The sequence below is a fragment of the Bos indicus x Bos taurus genome, chromosome 1 (genome assembly GCF_003369695.1).
Source record: "Bos indicus x Bos taurus breed Angus x Brahman F1 hybrid chromosome 1, Bos_hybrid_MaternalHap_v2.0, whole genome shotgun sequence".
NCBI classification, from domain to species: Eukaryota; Metazoa; Chordata; class Mammalia; order Artiodactyla; family Bovidae; genus Bos; species Bos indicus x Bos taurus.
In genome coordinates this window covers 64,216,697-64,243,241 of record NC_040076.1, presented here as the reverse complement: position 1 = coordinate 64,243,241, position 26,545 = coordinate 64,216,697, and the positions used below count along the sequence as shown (strand labels likewise).

Below are 26,545 nucleotides of genomic sequence, written 5' to 3'. Positions count from 1 at the left end.
ATTCTTTTTCTAGGGATCTAATACATACAAATAAAATGCCTCGGGGGAGGGAGTTTTATTGCTTCCTTTCCAATCTGTGTATCTTTTATTTTTCTTGTCTTATTTCCAGTATGATGCTGAAAGGGAGTGGTGAGAGGAGACATCCTTGCCTTTTTCCTGACTGTAGTGGAAAAACTGAGTTTTTCACCATTAAGTATGAGGTAGGTTTTTGGTACACATTCTTCATAAGGTTGAAAATGTTCCTCTCTAATTCTAGTTAACTGGGAGTTTTTTTGTCATGAAGGGTATCAGGTACTGTCAAATAGTTTTTCTGCCTCTATTAATATGATCATGTGATCTTTCTTTTTCAATCTGTTGACATGACCCATTACATTAACTGATTTTAAAATGTGGTGTATAACTCTTATTATACATTGTTGGATTTGATTTGCTAATACTTTGTTGAGGATTTCCATGCCTACATTTATGAGGGATGTTGGTTTGTAGTTTTCTTTATGGCAACTCACTCCAGTATTCTTGCCTGGAGAAGCCCATGGACAGAGGAGCCTGGCAGGCTACACTTCATGGGATCTCAAGAGAGGTACATGACTTAGCACTATCTTTCTTTCTTTCTTAATGTCTTTGTCTGATTTTGGTATTAGGGTAATGCTGCCCTTACAGAATGAGTGAGCTTCTACTACCTGAAAGAGATTGTAGAGAATGGTATAATTTCTTCCTTGAATGTTTGGTAGAATCACCAGCAGACCCCATCCAGGCCTGGTGCTTTATGTTTTAGAAAGCTATTAATTATCACTTCAAAGAAGTTTAATAGATAAAGGCCTATTCAGATCTCCTATTTCTTCTGAGTTCTGGCAAGTTGTATTTCAAGTAATTAGCCCTTTTCATCTACATTATCAACTCTATTGTAGGCAAATAGTTAATCACAATATTCCTTTATTATCTTTTTAATGCCATAGGATCTGTAGTGATCCTTTTTCATTTCTGATGTTAGTAATTTGTGTCCCCTCTCTTTTTCTCTTAGTCTGCCTAGAGACTTACCAGTTTTTGTGAGCTTTTCAAAGAACTCTGTGGTTTCATTTACTTTTTCTATCAATTTCCTTGGTCAAGTCCATTGATTTCTTATTTCTTTTCTTCTGCTTGCTTTGGATGTAATTTGCTCTTCTTTTTCTAGTTTCTCAAAGTGGAAGCTTATATGATTGATTTAGATCTCTTTTTTTCTAATACATGCATTCAATGCTATAAATTTCCCACTAAGCACTGCTTTCATTTCATTCCACAAGTTTTCATAATTTACATTGTCATTTTCATAAGTTTAAAATATTTTAAAATTTCTCTTGAAACGTCTGCTTTAACCATGCTATTTAGAAATGTATTGTTTAATATCCATATATTTGGGGGTTTTCAGTTATCTCTCTGTTTTTAATTTCTAGTTTAACACCACTATGATCTGAGAGAAGATAACTTCTGTGTTTTTACATTTATTAAAGTATGTTTAATGGTCCAGAATGTGGTTTATCTTGGTGAATGTTCTGTGTGAGCTTCAGAAGAATGTATACTCTATTGTTGTTGAATAAGTAGTCTACCAGTTCAGTTCAGTCGCTCAGTCTTGTCCGACTCTTTGCGACCCCATGAATCACAGCATGCCAGGCTTCCCTGTCCAACACCAACTCCCGGAGTTCACTCAAACTCATGTCCATCGAGTCAGTGATGCCATCCAGCCATCTCATCCTCTGTCGTCCCCTTCTCCTCCTGCCCCCAATCCCTCCCAGCATCAGAGTCTTTTCCAATGAGTCAACTCTTCGCATGAGGTGGCCAAAGTACTGGAGTTTCAGCTTTAGCATCATTCTTTTCAAAGAAATCCCAAGGCTGATCTCCTTCAGAATGGACTGGTTGGATCTCCTTGCAGTCCAAGGGACTCTCAAAGGTCTTCTCCAACACCACAGTTCAAAAGCATCAATTCTTCGGCGCTCAGCTTTCTTCACAGTCCAACTCTCACATCCATACATGACCACTGGAAAAACTATAACCTTGACTAGACAGACCTTTGTTGGTAAAGTAATGTCTCTGCTTTTGAATATGCTGTCTAGGTTGGTCATAACTTTTCTTCCAAGGAGTAAGCGTCTTTTAATTTCATGGTTGCAATCACCATCTGCAGTTATTTTGGAGCCCCAAAAATAAAGTCTGACACTGTTTCCACTGTTTCCCCATCTATTTCCCATGAAGTGATGGGACCAGATGCCATGATCTTTGTTTTCTGAATGATGAGCTTTAAGCCAACTTTTTCACTCTCCATTTTCACTTTCATCAAGAGGCATTTTAGTTCCTCTTCACTTTCTGCCATAAGGGTGGTATCATCTGCATATCTGAGGTTATTGATATTTCTCCTGGCAATCTTGATTCCAGCTTGTGCTTCTTCCAGTCCAGTGTTTCTCATGATGTACTCTGCATAGAAGTTAAATAAGTACAGTGACAATATACAGCCTTGACATACTCCTTTTCCTATTTGGAACCAGTCTGTTGTTCCATGTCCAGTTCTAACTGTTGCTTCCTGACCTACATACAGGTTTCTCAGGAGGCAGGTCAGGTGCTCTGGTATTCCCATCTCTTTCAGAATTTTCCACAGTTTATTGTGATCCACACTGTCAAAGGCTTTGGCATAGTCAATAAAGCAGAAACAGATGTTCTTCTGGAACTCTCTTGCTTTTTCTATGATCCAGCGGATGTTGGCAATTTGATCTCTGGTTCCTCTGCCTTTTCTAAAACCAGCTTGAACATCAGGAAGTTCACGGTTTACATCTTGCTGAAGCCTGGCTTGGAGAATTTTGAGCATTACTTTACTAGCGTGTGAGATGAGTGCAATTGTGGGGTAGTTTGAACATTCTTTGGCATTGCCTTTCTTAGGGATTGGAATGAAAACTGACCTTTTCCAGTCCTGTGGCCACTGCTGAGTTTTCCAAATTTGCTGGCATATTAAGTGCAGCACTTTCACAGCATCATCTTTCAGGATTTGAAATAGCTCAACTGGAATTCCATCACCTCCACTAGCTTTGTTCATAATGATGCTTCCTAAGGCCCACTTGACTTCACTTTCCACGATGTCTGGCTCTAGGTGAGTGATCACATCATCGTGATTGTCTTGGTCATGAAGATCTTTTTTGTACAGTTCTTCTGTGTATTCTTGCCACCTCTTCTTAATATCTTCTGCTTCTGTTAGGTCCATACCATTTCTGTCCTTTATCGAGCCCATCTTTGCATGAAATGTTCCCTTGGTATCTCTAATTTTCTTGCAGAGAGCTCTAGTCTTTCCCATTCTGTTGTCTTCCTCTATTTCTTTGCATTGATCACTAAGGAAGGCTTTCTTATCTCTTCTTGCTATTCTTTGGAACTCTGCATTCAGATGCTTATATCTTTCCTTTTCTCCTTTGCTTTTCGCCTCTCTTCTTTTCACAGGTATTGTAAGACCTCCTCAGACAGCCATTTTGCTTTTTTGCATTTCTTTTCCACGGGGATGGTCTTGATCCCTGTCTCCTGCACAATGTCATGAACGTCCGTCCATAGTTCATCAGGCACTCTATCTATCAGATCTAGGCCCTTAAATCTATTTCTCATTTCCATTGTATAATCATAAGGGATTTGATTTAGGTCATACCTGAATGGTCTAGTGGTTTTCCCTACTTTCTTCAATTTAAGTCTGAATTTGGCAATAAGGAGTTCATGATCTGAGCCACAGTCAGCTCCTGGTCTTGTTTTTGCTGACTGTATAGAGCTTCTCCATCTTTGGCTGCAAAGAATATAATCAATCTGATTTTGGTGTTGACCATCTGGTGATGTCCATGTGTAGAGTCTTCTCTTGTGTTGTTGGAAGAGGGTGTTTGCTATGACCAGTGCATTTTCTTGGCAAAACTCTATTAGTCTTTGCCCTGCTTCATTCTGTATTCCAAGGCCAAATTTGCCTGTTACTCCAGGTGTTTCTTGACTTCCTACTTTTGCATTCCAGTCCCCTATAATGAAAAGGACATCTTTTTTGGGTGTTAGTTCTAAAAGGTCTTGTAGGTGTTCACAGAACCGTTCAACTTCAGCTTCTTCAGCATTACAGGTTGGGGCATAGACTTGGAGTACTGTGATACTGAATGGTTTGCCTTGGAAATGAACAGAGATCATCCTGTCATTTTTGAGACTGCATCCAAGTACTGCATTTTGTTTTGTTTTGTTTCAAGTAGTCTATAGATAGCAATTATATCCGGCTGATAAATGGTATGCTAGGGCCTTACTGACTTTCTGCCTGTTAGATGTATCCGCTTTGTACATGAGGGTATTGAAGCCCCCCACTGTGACAGTGAATTCATTTACTTCTTGTAATTCTATTAGTTTTTGTCACACGCAGTCTGACACTCTGTCATTAGGTATATATACATTAAGGATTATTATGTTTTCTTGGAGAACTGACCTCTTTTTCATTACATAATGCCTCTCTTTATCCCTGATAATATTCCTTGAGGTCTGCTCTGTCTGAAATTATTATAGCTACTATTGCTTTCTTTTAGTGTTAGCAAGCTATATTTTCCTCTATCCATTTATTTTCTTTTTTAACATTTTTACTGAAGTATAGTTGATGTATAACATGTTATAGGTGGGCAAGAATCCCTTAGAAGGAATGGAGTAGCTCAGAGTCAACAAAAGAATCCAAAATGCAGTACTTGGGGGTAATCTCAAAAATTACAGGATGATCTCAGTTCATTTCTAAAGCAAACCATTCAGCAGTACAGTAATCCAAGTCTACGCCCCAACCACTAATGCTGAAGAAGATGAAGTTGAACATTTTTATGAAGACCTACAAGTCCTTCCAGAACACCAAAAAAAGATGTCCTTTTCATCACAAGGACTGGAATGCAAAAATAGGAAGCCAAGAGATACCTAGAGTAAAAGGCAAGTTTGGCCTTGGAATACAAAATGAAGTAGGACAAAGGCTAACAGAGCTTTGCCAAAAGAACACGCTGGTCATAGCAAATATCCTCTTTCAACAACACAAGAAATGACTCTACACATGGCCATCACCAGACGATCAATACCGAAATCAGACTGATTATATTATTTGCAGCCAAAGAAGGAGAAGCTCTAAACAGTCAGCAAAAACAAAATCTGGAGTTGACTGTGACTCAGATCATCAGCTCCTTACTGCAAAATTCAGGCTCAAATTGAAGAAAGCAGGGAAAACCACTAGGCCATTCAGGTATGCCCTAAATCAAATCCCTTATGATTATACAGTGGAGGTGACAAATAGATTTAAGGGATTAGATCTGGTGGACAAGAGTGCCTGAGAAGTATGGATGGAGGTTCGGCACATTGTTTATAGAAGGTGGTGACCAGAACTATCCCCAAGAAAAAGAAATGCAAGAAGTCAAAGTGATTGTCTGAAGAGGCCATACAGATACCTGGGAAAAGAGAAGCAAAAGGCCAAGGATAAAGGGAAAGATATACCCAACTGAATGCAAAGTTTCAGAGAATAGTAAGGAGAAAAAAGAAAGCCTTCTTAAATGAACAATGAAAAGAAACAGAGGCAGACAACAGAAAGAGAAAGACAAGAGATCTCTTCAAGATGGAGATACCAAGGGACCATTTCATGCAAAGATGGGCACAATAAAAGACAGAAATGGCAAGGAGCTAACAGAAGCAGAAGACATTAAGAAGAGGTGGCAAGAATACACAGAAGAACTGTACAAAAAAGGTCTTTGACCTGGATAACCACAATGGTGTGGTCACTCACCTAGAGCCAGACATCCTGGAGTGTGAAGTCAAGTGGACCTTACAAAGCATCACTAAAAATAAAGCTGGTGGAGGTGATGAAATTCTAGCTGAGTTACTTCAAATCCTAAAAGATGATGCTTTAGTAGTGCTTTAACAGTGCTTCACTCAATACGCTGGTAAATTTGGAAAACTCAGCAGGGGCCACAGGACTGGAAAAGGTCAGTTTCCATTCCAATCCCTAAGAGAAGAGCAATGCCAAAGAGTGTTCAAATTATCGTATAATTGCACTCATTTCACATGCTAGCAAGATTATGCTCAAAATCCTTCAAGCTAGGCTTCATCAGCACGTGAACCAAGAACTTACAGATTGAGGGCAGGAGGAGAAGTGGGTGACAGAGGATGAGATGGTTGGATGGCATCACTGACTCAATGGACATGAGTCTGAGCAAACACAAGGAAATAGTGAAAGGACAGTGAAGCCTGGCGTGCTGTAGCCCATGGCGTTACAAAGAGTTGGACACAACTTAGCAACAGAACAACAACAAATACAATATAGTATTTCACAATTTTTAAATGTTATATTCCATTTATAGTTATAAAATATTGGCTATATTTCCTGTGTTGTACACTATATCCTTGTAGCTTATTTTATATAATATATATTATAGTTTGTATTTCTTAACCCCCTATTCCTGCATTGTTCTTCCCTTTTTCCCTTTCCCCACTGCTAACCACCAGTTTGTACCCTAAATCTGTGAGTCTATTTCTTTTTTGTTACATTCACTAGTTTGTTGTATTTTTTAGACTCCACAAATAAAGTAATATCATACAGCATTTGTCTTTTGCTAACTTCACTTAGCATATTTTCTAAATCATCCATGTTGTTCCAAGTGGAAAAATTTCATTCTTTTTTATGGCTAATAGCCCACTGCATATATAAACCACATCTTCTTTATCCATTCATTTGTTGATGGACACATGAGTTGCTTCCAAATTTTGGCAATGGTGAATAATGCTGCTATGAACATTGGGGTGCATGTATCTTTTCAAAATAGTGGGTATTTTTTTTCAGACATATACCCAGGAGTGGAATTGTTGCATTATATGGTTATTCTATTTTCAGTTTTTTGAGAAACCGCCATACTATTTTCCACAGTGACTGCACCAGTTTACATTCCCACCAACAGCAGATAAAGATTCCCTTTTCCCCACATCCTTGCCAACATTTGTTATTCATGTTCTTTTTGAAGACAGCCATTCTGACAGGTATGAAATAACATCTCCTTATGGTTTTGATGGATTAGCAATGTTGAACATCTTTTCATGTGCCTATTGGCCATCTGCATGTCCTCTTTGGAGAAATGTCTATTCAGGTCTTCTGCACATTTTTTAATCGGGTTGTTTGGGATTTTTTTATGTTGTATGAGCTGTTTATATATTTTGGATATTAACCTTTTATGGGTCATATCATTTGCCAATATTTTCTCCCATTCAGTGGGCTATCTTTTCACACTGTCAACAGTTTCCCTTACTGTGCAAAAGCTTTTAAGTTTATTACATTCTATTTATTTTCGGTTTTATTTCCTTTGCTTTAGGAGACTGATCCCCAAAAATATTGCTACAATAAGCAAAGCATCTTCCCTACATCCATATAAGAGCCAAAGAAATCCATACATAGTCTTAAAAAATTTGAGGAGAAACTGGAATCATAATTGGCATGGATTACAGACCTTTGATAACATATATCCTATTTATATAAGATGCTGTATCATTAAGAGTAACCATACCTTTTAAAAGTATGTTTGAAAGTCCAGACCTATTTCTATTCAGAAATCTTAGGCCTTAAAAAACATTTATCTTCTCATTCATTTCATGAATACCTTGGATTTTCTTCTCTTATAGGAACATTAAGTTATATTGATATGGAAAAGAGTATAGCAAAAATTAGTTTTTTAATGGGACACTTTACCAAACCTGCTATCTTGCCCTGAAACAAAAGACCAGGGAACTGCACAATAATCCCAGATTCAGCTCTTGTCCTTTCCTTTCTTTTCACCTTGGTTCACATTCCTTTGTGGGACAGACACCATGGTGTATGTTTCTTTGTATATAGCACACTGCCTTGTGTCCATCAGATGATTAAATTATAAATTCTACTATTAAAAAATATTTTCACTGGTTTTCTTGATCAAACGTTGAAGAACTGTTGTCAAATAAGTACATTTCAGAGAAGCAAAAGAGAACATTTAGAGCACTTTCAACTTTCATTTTTACCATAACTCATAATCAAAAATACACTACATACCATAACCATTATATACCTACGAACATATACATTTATCTATTTAAATCAAAAGTTATAAGCAAAAACACAACTACCCTCAATACATCTGATGCTTTTGGTTATTTTCTATTTTGTTTTTTAAAATGCTGCTAATGACCACTAGAAAATGTTCTAATGGTTTATGATCCATTCTTTAAAAATAATGATTCAGAGAACTATCTTCTAGAAACAAATATGGAAGCAAATAATAAAAAAAATAAACTGGAAAAAAGTTTTAAAATAATGGTTACTTACCTGGTTGATGCAAAAACAACATTGAATGGCATCTGCTGATAAAATGGAAGGAAAGGCCTGGGGAAGAAAGGAAAACACAAACGTGGGACTTTTGCATTGTGTGTTTGCTGAGTTTCCTGCCACTGCCAATATTTGTCCCTTAAAATCAGTGAGTTTGAATACTTTATATATCAGCAGTTCTCAAACTTTGGCACACACAAAATCACTGGGGAGTGGGAAGCTGCTGCTGCTAAGTCGCTTCAGTCGTGTCCGAATCTGTGCGACCCCAGAGATGGCACCTACCAGGCTCCCCCGTCCCTGGGATTCTCCAGGCAAGAACGCTGGAGTGGGTGGGAGTGGGAAGATTCTTGTTTAAAATTCAAATCCACAGGTCTAGCCCAGCACTCAGTGGATACAAGGTAGAGCCAATTAATCTGCATTTGTAATAAACATCCCCATGTGTTTGCTGCAGATGGGAATCAAGCCACACCTGAGAAACAGTGCCCTATACTTAGGCTTCAGCTGGTCATTAGTTCCCAGCAACTTCTCAAGTTCTCTGAGATATTCTGAAATTTCCAATTATTTACTTTAGACCCGACCCCCGAAAGTCTAGGAACTGAGTATACTATGTAAAGAATTTCATTCTTCTGAAAAACTCAGCATCATAAAACACCCATAAGGAGGTTGTTCATAAATAATGCGCATTACAAATTGACTTTCTCAAATGAACTTAGGTAGGTATGACATCAAGTTATACATCCGAGTTAGCTATTTTGCTAACTCAGATAGGACCTAGAGGGAAATCCGCATCTTATTTTTATCTAATCTGAGTGTATGATTATCACATGTGTGTATTCATCACGAATGAAACAAGGTGAATCTTTTGATCATGTGGTTTCGGTAACATTCACACAAAGACAGCAAATGTCACCTATCTGCCCTCTTTTAACACTTTTCCCTGCACTATAGCTGTCATGGTGTCTTTGCTCTATCTCACCTCATTTGATGACTTCATTTTGTTCTCAAAGATACATTCTTATTTGCAATTAGTATCTCTAAAGTCAGGCAGACTTAGTTGGAATCCCAGCTCTACACTTGCTAATTCATAATAAAGTAACCTTGAGCAATTTACTTCTCCTCTTTTGGTCTCAGCTTCCTAACTGGTAAAATGGAGATAATATATCCTATCCTATATTTCTGTTCTGAAAATTGATGTTATATATATAAAGCACTTAAAAAGTGACACCTGGTGTACTGCATGACTTAAATATGAGAGCTGCTATCATTATTACAAAGCGGTCTCTAATAATATTAGGGCTCATATTCATCAGTAATTATTTCCTACCTTTCAAAATATTTATAGCGATTCTTTCCAGTAACATCAGGATCTTCATAAACTTCTTTAGGCATCTGAAAAGAAGCATCAATTCTAAAACGAAGCAGGAAAACATTATTCAAGTCGAACATATTATTTCCAAATATAATTTTTATTTCCTATTCATTCTCAGTTGCTAAATCGTGTCTTCACTCTTTGTGATCCCATGGACTATAGCCCACCAGGCTCCTCTGTCCATGAAGTTTTCCAGGCAAGAATACTGGAGTGGTTGCCACTTTCTACTCCAGGGAATTTTCCCACCCCAGGGATCAAAGCCATGTCTCTTGCATCTCCTGCATTGGCAGACAGATTCTTTACCACTAGCACCACCTGGGAAGCCCCTATTTTGTATTTATATGTCTATAAAGTAGGAGAAACACCTGAGACTGAGAGCAAAGTCTTCTATAACATGTGTCTTATTGTCCTACATCTCAGATTACAATAATCACTTTTCCTGAGCCAGGAAACCAGGAGCCAACAAGAGGAGCTGAAAGCTAATAAATGAGTAAATTTATGAAATTCCACATACAAAAATGCTCATTTTTAGTTAACAGTGCATGAGAATTACAAAATTTAAAAAAACAAATTTTTTTTTAATTTGTTAAAAGAAATTACAAATCTTTATTGCTACAGAAATTATAATATAGTCCTGTTTCTTTATTGAAAGATTAATATTATAAAAATACCAGTTCTTCCTAAATTACTTTATAGCTTTAATTTGATCCCAGTAAGAATGCCAAAAGTTTTTAGAGAATTTTAATGTGCAAAAAAGGATTTTGAGTTTTATCTGGAAGAATAATCAGACAAAAATATCAAAGATCCTTTTTCTAAGGAAGCATGAATTCTAGGCTGTAAGGTAGCATTTTAAAAGAAATTTACTATGTATGAACTTGCAAATATTCTTTAAACGAATAAGGAATTTGACAGACCTATTGCTGAAGGTGCTTTGGTTGCAGGTCTCCAAAAAGTGTACTTGGATACTAGCAGAAAAGTACACCTGCAATTTCTAAGATGGATCAAAGAAATTACAAATGCAGTCACCTCTACCTTTGGTGCTAAGTTATCATGTAATATATACTGTAACCTTTGGAGAACACCTATTAGGTTGGTGCAAAAGTAACTGCAGTTTTGCACTGTTGAACTTTGCCATTTGATACTGGACTGTGATCATGTTATACATCATTTTAATGCTCATTTCTTGCTTTATATTTTCTTTTGCTAATGGCTTATCACTTGCTGTTTATTTTATATTTATTTTAGACTACAGAAATGATGTTAAACAAAAAGCAAATTCAAGCAATATTCTTATTCAGGTTCAAAATGGGTCATAAAGCAGGGCAGGAAACTAGCAACATCAACAATGCATTTGGCCCAGAAACCGCTAACAAACATATAGTGCAATGGTGATTAAAGAAGTTTTGCCAAGGAGACAAGAGCCTTGAAGATGAGGAGCATAGTAGTCGGTCATCCGAAGTTGACAATGACCAACTGAGAGCCATCATCAAAACTGATCCTCATACAACTACATAAGAAGCCGCCTAAGAACTCAACATCAACCTTTCTATGGTCATTTGGCATTTGAAGCAAATTGGAAATGTGAAAAAGCTTGATAACGGTGCCTTATGAACTGACTGCAAATCAAAAAAAACCATCGTTTTGAAACGTCATCTCTTATTCTATGCAACACTGAACCACTTCTTGATCGGATTATGACACGTGACAAAAAGTGGATTTTTATGAAACAACTGGCAACAACTAGCTCAGTGGCTGGACGGAGAAGAAGCTCCAAAAACACTTCCCAAAACCAAACGTGCACCAAAAAAAAGTCATGGTCATTGTTTTGGTGGTCTGCTGTCTGTCTGATCCAGTACATTTTTCTGAATCCCAGCAAAACCATTACAGCTGAGAAGTATGCTCAGCAAATCAATGAAATGCACCAAAAACTGCAACACCTGCAGCCACTATTGGTCAACAGAATGGACCCAATTCTCCACAATGCCTGACTGCAAGTTTCACAACCAGCAATCCAAAAGTTGAACAAATTGGGCTATAAAGTTTTGCCTCATTTGCCATATTTACCTGACCTCTCTCCAACCAACTACCACTTCTTCAAGCATCTCGACAACTTTTTGCCAGGAAAACGCTTCCACAACCAGCAGAAGGCAGAAAATGCTTTCCAAGAGTTCATCAAATCCTGAAACATGTATTTTTGCGCTATAGGAACAAACCAACTCATTTCTCATTGGCACAGATGTGTTGACTGTAATGGTTCCTATTTTAATTAATAAAGATGTGTTTGAGCCTCATTTTAATAATTTAAAATTCACAGTCTGAAATCACAATTACTTTTGTACCAACCTAGTACTAACCAATAAACCTATAACTGTTGCTCCCGAATCCAGATTGTTTTGGTCAAAGGGGTTAAGAAAGAGAATTTAAGCTCAACTGGTCTAGGTATGACATCACAACTGTACATATTAAAATAATACAGAGTGAATAAACAAAACTTTTTAAGAAGAAAAATGCATCTATCAAACACATGAATAGCAGCTGGAGCCGCCTGACACTCACGCGGCAAGTTGCTGGAGGGCCTCCCTGTGCCTTTGCTCGTGTCGCTTCCAATCCCGACTGATGAACGATGGAACAGGATCCGCCTTGCTCCAATAAACAGAATATCTCGGATAATGGAACAAGCTGCTGAACATGGTTCTAAACCTGGGAACTCTTCTCTAATGTTAAGACAGGAGGGCAGAGGGGAAAAGGACAAAATTATACCAGATTTTCTAAAGTATTTTACTACTGCAAACTTTTGAAAGGTACAAAACCGTCTATATGGCATAGGCTATTGGTATATGTATAGCCTATCTCTAGAAGGATACTGAAGAAACTGATGACAAGGGGTGATTATGTGAAAACGGCTAAGGGTAGCATTTATTTTATACCATATATGCTTTTGCACTACTGGAATTTTTTCAACACAGCTATCTATTACTTTTCTCATTGAAATAATTTAGGTTACCGTGAGTCCTTTATTCACTATTAGTTAATCCTCACATTGGGCCACAAGTATTAAAACATCTTGTCCCCTGGTAACCATGGCAAAAAAATTTCTGCAGAATATAAAATCCAGTGGAGATTTGGTGATTAGAAAATTTGATCAGCACAGTTAGCCAAACTAGATGGTTCAGGTTCATTAGGCTGTCTTAGCAGATGAATAAGACCTACCAGTTTGCTTCGAATCACGGTGGCCTGAATATTTGCCTGGTTGTGGTCTTTCTCACTTGATACAATAAACAACGGGTCTGTGAAATAAACAATAAAGCAGTATAAGGAAGACCACAAATCTAGCACATATCTACTCCCAGGGAGAGAAAAACAGTAAAGAAATGTAATTTCTTAATTGGAAAACAAATTAGAAAATTCAGATATCATCTAACTCTGCAGAGGCTCATAGCTCTATTACTCACCATTAGTGAGAGTCTGTGAGATGCAAGTGATGTCTCTATACTCCAACGTCAGTGAATAGAATTGGAATGCAAAAAGAAGGCTGAACATGTTTCAAGCATCATAACCTCAACAGGCTCTCCTCTCTTATGAACAAACCACCTTCTGGGTCTGGATATCTCTGGAAATACTCTAAGAGGAAGGACCATGTATACACAGACACTACACCCATTTCCAAGGGAAAGAAACAATAACTTTGGGCACTACCTCCCATCTTCAGTTCACAGGGAAGATACAAACTTAACAGTGTATCACCCAGAGCTGGTAGACAGCGTAAGAAAATGTCATTCTCCAGTAAGACATAAATAAGATCAGCTATTTTTAGAATTCACCCCTTAAAATGGAATTAAGTTATTTCCTCCAAGTTCAAATAAGATTGCCCTGTTGCTGTAAGTATGTGTTTGTTAGGTATACCTTTAAAGTGACAATGAATATTCATGATTGATTTTACTATCACTTAAAAATCAAACAATTTGACATTAAATTCACAAGCAATCTTCAGATATAGACTTGATTTCTCAAGTAGATATGTCTAGGCAAATACCTTGAACTAGTCTAGACATCTTGGTAATGTATATTTCTCTGCAGAAATTATTAAATTGTTATTGTGGTTTAGAATTAAGTCTCTTGAATTTAGATGATTTGTCAATTTCCAGAACTTAGTTACTTCCTCAGTTACCCAATTTCAGACGAACAGCACGATCACAACCATTGAGGACTTCCCTGGTGGTCCAGTGGTCGAAAATCCACCTTCCAATGCAGGGGACGTGGGTTCAATCCCTGGTCTGGGAACTAAGATCCCACATGCTGTGGGACAACTGAGCCCATGCACCACAACTAGAGAAGCCCATGAGCTGCGACCACTGAGCCTGCATACTGCACATACTGAGCCCACACGTTCTAGAGCCTGTGCTTCGCAACAAGAGAAACCCGTGCACCACAGTGAAGACCCAGCTAGCCAAAACAAACAAACAATCACAACCAGGGATCCATGATACCTCTTAAATCACTTAAAACACGAGACAAGAGAATATAGAAGTTTCACTTTGTCTTATACTATTTCCAACATACTAGTGATGTTGAAGCTATATTCTTCTGTCTAAATAGGTGCATTCATTCTCTCTTTAAATTCAATAGCCTATAATTTGAGGGCATAAAATTTGGCCTCTTCATTCCTAATCAGCCCAATTCCCATCAGTTCTCAACTTGATATCACTGGGTTAATGGCTGCAATTGTGCTGGTCGTCTGAAATTAATTTAACCCACATTTCCCCTAAGTCTGGATAATAAACCATTCCCCTCTTATTAATATTTCCATAAGGAATATGAAAATGATATCTATAGAAACATTTTTGAATCTACAGACAATGACACAATACTGTATGATTTGTAACTATACATTCTACAACATAGTCTACAGTTCAGTTCAGTCGCTCAGTCATGTCCAACTCTGCGATCCCATGGACTGCAGCAGGCCAAGCCTCGCTTGTCCATCACCAACTCCTGGAGTTCACTTGAACTCATGTCCATTGAGTCAGTGCTGCCATCCAACCATCTCATCCTCTGTTGTCACCTTCTCCTCCTGCCCTCAATCTTTCCCAGCATCAAGTTCTTTTCAAATGAGTCAGTTCTTTGCATCAGGTGGCCAAAGTATTGGAGTTTCAGCTTCAGCATCAGTCCTTCCAATGAATATTCAGGACTGATTTCCTTTAGGATGGACTGGTTGGATCTCCCTGCAGTTCAAAGGACTCTCAAGAGTCTTCTCCAACACCACAGTTCAAAAGCATCAATTCTTCGGCACCCAGCTTTCTTCACAGTCCAACTCTCACATCCATACATGACTACTGGAAAACCATAGGCTTGACTAGACGGACCTTTGTTGGCAAAGTAATGTCTCTGCTTTTTAATATACTGCCTAGGTTGGTCATAACCTTTCTCCCAAGGAGCAAGCGTCTTTTAATTTCATGGCTGCAGTCACCATCATGCAGTGATTTTGGAGCCAAAAAAATAAAGTCTCTCACTGTCTCCATTGCTTTCCCATCTATTTGCCATGAAGTGATGGGACCAGATGCCATGATCTTAGTTTTCTGAATGTTGAGTTTTAAGCCAACTTTTTCACCCTCTTCTTCACTTTCATCAAGAGGCTCTTTAGTTCTTCTTTGCTTTCTGCCATAAGGATGGTGTCATCTGCATATCTCAGGTTATTGATATTTCTCCCAGCAATCTTGATTCCAGCTTGTGCTTCAACCAGCCCAGCATTTCTCATGAGGTACTCTGCATGTAAGTTAAATAAACATAGTCTACAACTGTGCTCAAAATCAGTGCTCAAATGGCAGTGGAGAGGCCTTTGAGATGCCCAAGCAACAGCGTGTATGCAGTGTCGCTTCAATCATGTCCGACTCTTTGTGACCCTATGGACTTTAGCCTGCCAGGCTCCTCTGCCCATGGAATTTTCCAGGCAAGAATACTGGAGTGGATGGCTGATTCATGTCAATGTATGGCAGAAACCACTACAATACTATAAAGTAATTAGCCTCCAATTAAGATAAATTAATTAATATAAAAAAAAAAAAAAGAATACTGGAGTGGGGTGCCATGTTCTCCTCTGGGGAATCTTCCAAACCCAGGAATCAAACTCGCATCTCCTGTGGCTCCTGCATTGCAAGTGTATTCTTTACCACTGAGCCACGGAGGGAAGCCCCAAGCAATAGCAATCACCAGGTTACCACTTACTTATTCCTAGACAGTATCGAGAGCTTCATGTGCAGTATTCCTTTTAATTCTCAAAAAGTTAATGAGGTAAGCACAAGGCCTCCATTTTATAGAAAAGGAAACCAAGACTTCAAGAAGTCAGCAACCGAGGGGATCAAGATGGTGGAATAAGAGGACAGAGAGCACCCCTCCCCCCCAAAACACATCAAAGATACATCTACATGTAGAACAATTCTCAGTCAAAACTAGCTGGAAACTGGCAGCAGGACTTCTATACAAACAACCAAAGCTGCAATAAATAGCTCCACATAACAGGGTGCTCGGAGAAGGCAATGGCACCCCACTCCAGTACTTGCCTGGAAAATCCCATGGATGGAGGAGTCTGGTAGGCTGCGGTCCGTGGGGTTGCTAAGAGTCGGACACGACTGAGCGACTTCCCTTTCACTTTTCACTTTCATGCATTGGAGAAGGAAATGGCAACCCACTCCAGTGTTCTTGCCTGGAGAATCCCAGGGACGGGGGAGCCTGGTGGCTGCCGTCTGTGGGATCACACAGAGTCAGACACGACTAAAGTGACTTAGCAGCAGCAGCAAAAGGGTGCTATGCGTGCTAAGTCGCTTCAGTCATGTCCAACTCTTTGCAACCCTATGAACTGTAGCCTACAAGGCTCCTCTGACCATGGGATTCTCCAGGCATGGAGTGGGTTGCCATGCCCTCCTCCAGTGGATCTTCCTGACCAGGGATCAAACCCACATCTCTTTAAGTCTCCTGCATTGGCAGGTGGATTCTTTACCACTAGCAACATTTGGGAAGCAAGGTAGGATGTGGAAAAAAAAAAAAAAGCCATCAGGTTGGGACCTGCATCCCTGGGAGGGATCTGAAAGGAAGAGAAGTTCCACATGGGTGGACCTTCACTCTGGGGAGCAAGCAGGTCAAGCCACAATTTTGGCATCCCATTCCTGGGATCCTGCACAGACAAGAAAAACCCCCTCGCCTGCTAGGAAATTCACTGAGACAGACAGACAGAAGAAGGCTGGACTCTACTCATAAGGAGCGTATGTGTGCTGGCTCACTAACAGTCAGGGCCAAGAGAGCCACCGGAAGTGATGGCTGCCACTTCACCGCATTTCCCAACCCAAACAGGCAAACGCCCTGGCCCCCTCAGTCTGCACCACAGACTAGTGTGAGATCTGGGCAGAGACTTGGTCTAGCCATGCAGAGACAGACCGGAGGGCCTGAGGTGTGATCTGGGGAAGCTGCAGACCCCATTATAAATGGGCACACGGCGGGTGGTGGGTCTAGCTGGGCAGATACTGCCAGCATGCATACCTGGTGGCACCATAAGAGGGTGCAGATACTAGTACGCAGCAGTTTATTTCCCAGCAAGAGCACGCTGGGTGTGCTGGAGTGGTTCCACCCACTCCACACCACAGCTCAGCACTACATCTGGGGCAGAAAGAGAAGACTGGGAGAAGATCACCATAGAGGCAGCCCAGATCTCAGGTGACAAAGCAGCTCCTGCAGCCACAACCACCTGACCCCCAGTCACTGCACAACACAGCCCTGTCCTAGATCTGGGATGAATACAACAGAGAAAGGGTTGTGAATTTGGGCTGCTTCTGAGCATGGATGTCTCCACAGGTAAGACAGAGGTATTCTGTGACCTCACAGACCTTACTTGCTTCAGGATTCACCTCCCTTGGGGCAGCGTGCACACTCAAGGGCTACAGAGCATGATCAAACCCAACCTTCAAGCCTTCTATTCAAACAACTGGGGAGTACACCCTACTCCCAATAGGATGATGATAGCCATGGAGCTGAGAAGCCCTGCCTCACATCCAGCACAGGCTGTAGACGCTACAAGCCAACCACACTTCTTCTTATCCAGGGGATAACAACCAGTCCAGCCTGAGGAAAGACATGGTGGGCATCCATACCAAAATCAGTCTCCCACCAAAGAACTGGAGACACAGAGTCTATGCAGGGACAACCCTACATAAAAACATCCCTTCAAGACCACAGTGGAGAGTGGTTTCTCCGAAATTCAGAGAGACAGAAAAAGGTAAGTAAAATTAAAAAGCATAGAAACTATTTCAAATCGAAAGAACAAGAGAAATGCCCTGAAAGAACAAATAATGAAACAGACCTCACCAGTCGTTTAGACCTTGAGTTCAAAGAGAAGATAATAAAAATGTTAAAGGAATTAAGAAACCTATCAATAGAAATGCAGATCACCGTAACAAGGAACTATTAATGGAAACTATAAAGGTGAACCAATCAAAATTAGACAATTCCATTGCTGAGATAAAAACCAATCTAGAAGCAATGAATAGCAGACTAAAGGATACAGAAGAATGATAAGTGATCTGGAAGACAGAATAGTAAATTACTCAATCAGAATAGTGGAAAGACAAATGAAAAAAGTAAAGGCAACATACGAACTCTATGGGATAATACAAAATGTGCCAACCTACACATGATAAGGGTTCTAGAAGAAGAAAGAGAGAAGGGGATCAAAAATGTATTTTAGGGACTTCCCTGGTGGTCCAGTGGTTAATACTTTGCCTTTCAATGCAGAGGGTGCGGGTTCAATCCCTGGTCAGGGCACTAAGATCCCACAAGCTTCATGACACAGCCAAAAACAATAAAAAACAAAACAAGCCCAACAAACAAAAGTCCAGGACCAGATGGCTTCACAAGTGAATTTCATGAAACATTCAGAGAAAAGTTAACATCTATCCTTCTGAAACTATTCCCAAAAATTGCAGAAGAAAGAACATTTCCAAACTCATTCCACGAGGCCACCATCAACCTGATACCAAAACCAAACAAAAAGTGAAAGTGTTAGTCGCTCAGTCGTGTCTGACTCAGCTCCTCTGTCCATGGAATTCTCCAGGCAAGAATACTGGAATGGGTAGCCATTTCCTTTTCCAGGGATCTTCCTGACCCAGGGATTGAACCCAGTTCCCCCACACTGCAGAAAGATTCTTTACTGTCCGAGCCACCAGGAAAGATCACAAAAAAAGAAAATTACAGGCCAATATCACTAATGAACATAGATGCAAAAATTCTCAACAAGATACCAGCAAACTGACTCCAACAATACATTAAAAGGATCATGCACTATAATAAAGTTAGGATTTATTCCAGAGATACAAGGAGTTTTCAATATCTGCATATCAGTCGATGTGATACACCACATTAATAAATTGAAAAGCCATATGAACATCTCAATAGATTCAGAAAAAACTTTTTATAAAATTCAATATCCATTTATGATTTAAAAAAAAACCCTTCAGAAGGTGGGCATAGAGGGAACTTACCTAACCATAACAAAGGCCATATATGACAAAACCATAGCTAACATCATACACAACGTAAAAGCTGAAATATTTCCTCTAAGATCAGGAACAAGACAAGGATGCTCACTCTCACCACTCTTATTCAATATAGTTTTGGATGTCCTAGTCATGGCAATCAGAGAAGAAAAAGAAAAGGAATCCAGGGACTTCTCTGGTGGTCCAGTGGCTGAGACTCTGTGCTCCCAATGCAAGGGGCCTGGGTTCAATCCCTGGTCAGGGAACTAGACCCCACATGCCACAACTAAGAGTTGGCATGCTACCATTCAAAAGATATCACATTCTGCAACTAAGACCCAGTGCAGCCAAATAAATAAAAATAAGTATTTTTTTTTAAAAAGGAATCCAAATTAAAAAAAAAAATTTGTCACTGTTTGTATATGACATGATGCTACACAGAGAAAACCCTAAAGAAACTACCAGAAAACTACTAGAGCTCATGAGTAAGTGTGATAAAGCTGCTAGATACAATGGCATTGAAACATGTAAAATATCATGTATGAAATGAGATGCCAGTCCAGGTTCAATGCACGATACTGGATGCTTTGGGCTAGTGCACTGGGACGACACAGAGGGATGGTATGGGGAGGGAGGAGGGAGGAGGGTTCAGGATGGGGAGCACATGTATACCTGTGATGGATTCATTTTGATATTTGGCAAAACTAATACAATTATGTAAAGTTTAAAATAAAATAAAATTTAAAAAAAAGTTAATATATAGAAATCTATTGCATTTCTGTACACTAACAAGGAAATATCAGAAACAATTAAGGAAACAATTTCATTTACCATTGCATTAAAAAGAATAAAATACCTAGGAATAAACCTACCTAAGAAGGCAAAAGATCTCTACTCTGAAAACTATAGGACACTAATGAAAGAAACTGAAGATGACACAAACAAATGGAAAGATATACATGTTCCTGAAACGGAAGAATCCATATTGTTAACATGACCATACTACCCAATGGAATCTACAGATTCAATGCAATCCCTATTACATTACCAATGGCATTTTCACATAATTAGAACAAAATAATTTTTAATTTGGATGAAAACACAAAAGACCCTGAATAGCCAAAATAATCTTGAGAGAGAAGAACAGAGCTGGAGAAATCACATTCTCTGGCTTCAGACAATATTACAAAGCTAACATAATCAAAACTGTCTGACACTGACACAGAAACGGACATACAGATCAACTGAACAGGACAGAGTCAGCGGTAAACCCATACACTTATGGCCAATTAATCTAAGAAAAGTAGGTAAGAATACACAATGGAGAAAAGACAGCCTCTTCACTAAATGGTTCTGAGAAAAACTGGACAGCTACATGTAAAAGAATGAAATTAGAACATTCTTCAATACCATATACAAAAATAAACTCAAATTGATTAAAGCCCTAAATGTAAGACCGGATAAAACTTCTAGAGGAAAATATGGGCAGAAGACTCTAACATACATTGCAGCAAGATGTTTTTGGAACAGAAATAAACAGTATCTAATTAAGCCTAAAAACTTTAGCACAACAAAGGAAAACATAAACAACAACCTACAAAGTGGGAGAAAATATTTCTAAATGATGCTACAACAAATGATTAGTTTCCAAAATATACCAACAGCTCATACAGCTTAATATAAAAAAAAAAATTAAAAAATAGCCAGAAGACCTAAAACATTTCTCCAAGAAGACATACAGATGGCCCACAGGCACATGAAAAGATGTTCAATATCACTAATTATTAGAGAAATGCAAATCAAAACTACAGTGAGGTATCATCTCCCATCAGAATGGCCATTATTAACAAGCCTACAAATAATAAATGCTGGAGAGAGAGTGAAGAAAAAGAAACTCTCCTACACTGTTAGTGGGAATGAAAGTTGGTGCGACCACTGTGGAGAAGATCAGGGAGGTTCCATTAAAAAAAGAAAACCTAAAAATAGAGTTACTATATGATCTTGCAATCCCACTCATGGGCATATATCCAGAGAAAACTCTACTTTGAAAAGATACATGCACCCCAATGTTCACAGCAACTCTATTTACAAAGGCCAAGCCCTGGAAGCAACCTAAATGTCTATCAACAGATGAATGGATAAAGAAGATGTATAAAGAAAATAACATATATATGCATATGTATACAAGCACACAATGGACTATTACTCAGCCATAAAAAAGAATGAAATAATGCCGTTTGAAGCAACATGGATGGACCTAGAGATATCCTATTAAGTAAATCAAAGACAAATATCATATCACTTATGTGCAGAATCTTAAAAAAATACAAATAAACTTATTTACAAAACAGACAAACTCATGGACATAGAAAACAAATTTATGGTTATCAAAGGGGATAGCAGAGGAGGGGAGGGGAGAAATAAATTAGGAGTTTGGAATTAACATAAATACAGTAGGTCCTTGTTGTTTATTCTATAGAGAGAGAAAAGAAAGGAGGAAAGAGCTCATGATAAATGATAAACCCAAGAAGTATTTAAGATATTTTGGGGGCTTCGGTGGTAGCTCAGTGATGAAGAATCTGCCGGGCAATGCAGGGGACATGGATTTGATTCCTGGTCCAGGAAGATCCCACATGCCATGGGACAATAAGCCCGTGCACCACAACTACTGAGCCCACAGGCCACGACTACTGAAGGCCCTGTCCCTAGAGCCCATGCTCTGCAACAAGAGAAACCACTGCAATGAGAAGCCCTCACACTGCAACTAGAGAAGGCCCCCATGCAGCAATGAAGACCCAGCACAACCAATAAATAAATATCTTCGGAGAAGGCAATGGCACCCCACTCTAGTACTCTTGCCTGAAAAATCCCATGGATGGAGGAGCCTGGAAGGCTGCAGTCCATGGGGTCGCTGAGGGTCGGACACGACTGAGGGACTTCCCTTTCACTTTTCGCTTTCATGCATTGGAGAAGGAAATGGCAAGCCACTCCAGTGTTCTTGCCTGGAGAATCCCAGGGACGGGGGAGCCTGGTGGGCTGCCATCTGTGGGGTCCCAGAGTCGGACACGACTGAAGTGACTTAGCAGCAGCAGCAGCAGGAAAAATATATCATATTTAAAAGACTTTATAATTAGCAGTGCAATAGTGTAGCTATTAAGCCATCAACAAATGTAGATTCAGGGAAGTGACAAAGTATTGCAGGCACTTCAAGTGAGGCACTTGAGAGATACAAGGTATTCACATAACATTCAGTCAAATGTAAAACAGTATATAAATAAGGTAAGATTTGGAAAAGAATGCTGTTAACTGTGAAGCATACACAAATGCAAGCAATCATTACATATTCCCAACACCAGGGAATGGCTCCCCTAAAGACTCTTATCCAAAGGAAACCCTGGGATTCTCAGAGGAGATACCACACGGTTAAAAGTAGGGTAACGAGGGCAAAACTGGGGGGAAAAACCATGCTTTACTGATTATATTTATTGTAGTAGTAAATTAAATAAATGATTCATAACAAATTATATAGCACCCAACATATGTACCAGCACTGGAAAGTTATGACCAACCTAAATAGCATATTGAAAAGCAAAGACATTACTTTGCCAACAAAGGTCCGTCTAGTCAAGGCTATGGTTTTTCTAGTGGTCATGTATGGATCTGAGAGTTGGACTGTGAAGAAAGCTGAGTGCCAAAGAATTGATGCTTTTGAACTGTGGTGTTGGAGAAGACTCTTGAGAGTCCCTTGGACTGCAAGGAGATCCAATCAGTCCATTCTAAAGGAGATCAGCCCTGGGTGTTCTTTGGAAGGAATGATGCTAAAGCTGAAACTCCAGTACTTTGGCCACCTCATGTGAAGAGTTGACTCATTGGAAAAGACTCTGATGCTGGGAGGGATTGGGGGCAGGAGGAAAGGGGGACGGTGGAGGATGAGATGGCTGGATGGCATCACCGACTCGATGGACGTGGGTCTGAGTGAACTCTGGGAGATGGTGATGGACAGGGAGCCCTGGCCTGCTGCGATTCATGGGGTCGCAAAAAGTCGGACACGACTGAGCGACTGAACTGAACTGAAAAAGGTGCTGAGAATGCTACAAAAATGGAGAGAACAAGAACTTAAATAACTCAGGAATTTATAGTCCAGTAGAAGGGACAGAACATAAAAGAACAATCAGGGCATTAAATAAACTGAGGATTTACTGGCCCAAAGGACCTAGTAGACCTAGTTTACAAGCAACACTTTGACGGATAAGAATAAGCTCAAATAAAAAGAGAAACCTAAAAACAAAGAGGAGACAACCTCTTTACCTACCCAGAATGACAAGTTTGGAGTTGCCCAGCGAATTGGACATTTTATGCAGTTTGAATGAGGGAGTGTTGAGTGAATCTCCAAATCAGAACGCCAGGAACGGCATTCAGGACAATTGCTTAGGGCTGTGCAAATTGTCAGGGTAAAGAAGAATCAGGTGTCCCTGCTCTCTACTCTGAGATGCACAGCGCACCTGCGGCTTCCGAGACCGCCTCCTCCCCCCAGCCCGCCCAAGAGCCACCACCTGCAGGGCTTGGAGCTGCCCCTACACAACGACAGACAACCCGGGCTAGAGATCCCTCCTGTGGCTTGTCTTTCGTCCGCCGCGTTCCCGGCCAGGTCGGACAGTCTCGATGCCCACCTGGCCCAGGTGTCGACAACTCAGGAGGGAGGTCTGGAGCCGCCCTTACCGTATAAGAAATCATACGTTCGACTGGCAGAGACGTTGCCCCAGGCCCCCGACTTCCCTCCGAACCGGGTTTGAGACACCTGGGGCTTGGCCTGGGGTTCTTCGATAGTCACTACGTGACTCATGGTGCCGGTTCTTCCCTGCCGCCAACCAGGTCCAACTAGGGAAACCTAGCTGCTGCGTGCACCGTAGCTATGGTAACCCCAGCAGGAACCAGAGAGTAAGCGCCAGGCGAAGATAGGCAGCTAGTCCAGAAGAGAGGGGCGGGACTAGCGGGGTCGAGTGACGAAGGAAGGGGCGGGGCGAGGAGCAGAAGCGGAAGGATGGGGAAGTGCGCAGAAGGGTGGAGCATGAGAGGTAGGGGTAGAGGAGGGAAGAAAGGAGGAAAAGAGGGGCTGGCCTAGGGAGGGGAGGGCAAGGAGAGAAGGGCGGGGCGAGGGTAGAGAAGGACGGAGGGCTCGTTGGAGAGAAAGGCGAGGAGGGGGAGAGAAGGGCGGGGTGGGAGAGGGACTCCCTCACTTCCCAGCTGCACTCCGGTGATAAAGTCAAGCATTTAGCGGTCCACCCACGGTCAAAGCCAGGGGGCCGCAGATTGGGGAAAAGGTTGCTGCAGAAATCCTTGCAGCCAGTCACACTCCGTAGCCTCTTTGGGAAATCCCTGGGAAATCTTAGAGCCTTCTAGAATAGTTGGGGGCTTTCATTTCGGACATCCCCTTTCCGCAGGGCTTGTTCGAACTGAAGAATCTAAGCTCCTGAACGCCAGCCTTTGTCACACTATGAGTTCTGGTCCTGGATATCAACGTTTGTGGTGCGCTGGGTAATTAAATGTTCATGCGCATTCTGCTATCCCTTTCTGTGTGTATGTGTTAGCCGCTCAGTCGTGTTCAACTCTGCGATCCCATGGCCTGTGGCCCTCCAGGCTCATCTCTCAATAGGATTTTCCAGGCAGGAATACTGGAGTGGGTTGCCATTCCCTTCTTGAGGGGATCTTCTCCACCCAGAAATGGAACCTAGGTCTCCTGCATTGCAGGCAGATTCTGCATTTCAAACTGATACGGATTTTTTCACTTTAGTTATCAAATTTAAGAGAAATTGGTGGTGCCCTAACAACCACCAGTGTTAACCAAAAAGATTTTGTTTGCTTAGTATCACTATGAATGAGTGCATTTTACATATCAGATTCTTTTAGTCTGTTACGATCATTATACTTTGTGATGTTCGAATTATCCCATTTGGCTAGTGACACACGTTAGAGTTAGCTTCTTTGTCTTTTTCATGTAATCCATTTCAACAAGCCTCCTGCCTTCTATTCTTCTTTTCACACATATTCTTGGTTTTATTTTACTCTACTCCTGAACTTTTTGGGTTTTTTGCCAGTCAGCCATGTATTTTGCCAGTTCCAAGTCTTTGCTCAAACTGATTGCTTTGCCTACAATGCCTTTTCCTATTTATGCCCCTCAACTAATTTAGGTATCCTTCAAGACTTAGTGCTAATTTTGCCACCTTTATGTAGCCTCCCAAGTTCTACAAGTAGACCCAGACTTCTTTATTCTAGTGCTGTTATGTAGCACCGGAGGCATTGACCACTTTGTATTAGTAATTGTTACTTTGCTCCCCACAACTATGAGCTCATTGAGGGCACAGGCCTTCACATGGTCATTTTGTATCTCTGAAGCACCTAGTTCAGTTAAGTCTTCAGTCGTGTCCAACTCTTTGCGACCCCGTGAATCAGCATGCCAGGCCTCCCTGTCCATCACCAATTCCCAGAGTCCACCCAATGTCCATTGAGTCGGTGATGCCATCCAACCATCTCATCCTCTGTCGTCCCCTTCTCCTCCTGCCCTCAATCTTTCCAAGCATCAGGGTCTTTTCAAATGAGTTAGTTCTTCACATCAGGTGGCCAAAGTATTGGAGTTTCAGCTTCAACATCAGTCCTTCCAAAGAACACCCAGGGCTGATCTCCTTTAGAATGGACTGGTTGGATCTCCTTGCAGTCCAAGGGACTCTCAAGAGTCTTCTCCAACACCACAGTTCAAAAGCATCAATTCTTCGGCACTCAGCTTTCTTTATAGTCCAACTCTCACATCCATACATGACCACTGGAAAACCCTAGGCTTGACTAGATGGACCTTTGTTGACAAAGTAATGTCTCTGCTTTTCAATATGCTATCTAGGTTGCTCATAACTTTCCCTCCAAGGAGTAAGTGTCTTCTAATTTCATGGCTGCAATCACCATCTGCAGTGATTTTGGAACCCAGAAAAATAAAGTCTGACACTGTTTCCACTATCTATTTGCCATGAAGTGATGGGACCGGATGCATGATCTTAGTTTTCTGAACGTTGAGCAATAAGTCAACTTTTCCACCACTCTCCTCTTTCACTTTCATCAAGAGGCTCTTTAGTTCTTCTTCACTTTCTGCCATAAGGGTGGTATCATCTGCATATCTGAGGTTATTGATATTTCTCCCGGCAATCTTGATTCCAGCTTGTGCTTCATCCACCCCAGCGTTTCTCATGAGGTACTCTGCATATAAGTTAAATAAGCAGGGTGACAATATACAGCCTTGACGTCTTCCTTTTCCTATTTGGAACCAGTCTGTTGTTCCATGTCCAGTTC

General features: G+C 40.5%; 1 protein-coding gene across 7 annotated transcripts in view; it reads right to left on the bottom strand.

Moving 5' to 3' along the window:
* The window catches only part of MAATS1 (MYCBP associated and testis expressed 1), a 113,699-nt gene extending 89,491 nt beyond the window's left edge, over positions 1-24,208 (bottom strand). For 3 of the 7 annotated variants that reach the window (XR_003508930.1, XR_003508925.1, XM_027529317.1), the window contains exons 1-5: positions 23,930-24,208; positions 12,903-12,979; positions 12,249-12,406; positions 9,648-9,731; positions 8,324-8,380 (exon numbers count right to left, since the gene is read on the bottom strand). Coding sequence is in view for 4 of the 7 variants with exons in the window: in XM_027529317.1 (XP_027385118.1) it covers positions 8,324-8,380; positions 9,648-9,731; positions 12,249-12,406; positions 12,903-12,979; positions 23,930-24,053 (500 nt within the window). In the remaining 3 variants the exon portion in view is untranslated. Of the gene's footprint in view, positions 1-8,323; positions 8,381-9,647; positions 9,732-12,248; positions 12,407-12,902; positions 12,980-13,144; positions 13,963-23,929 lie in introns of those variants that run through there. The other 4 variants (XR_003508895.1, XM_027529065.1, XM_027529173.1 and 1 more) reach the window with 4 other exon arrangements.
* Between the last annotated feature and the right edge of the window lie 2,337 nt (positions 24,209-26,545).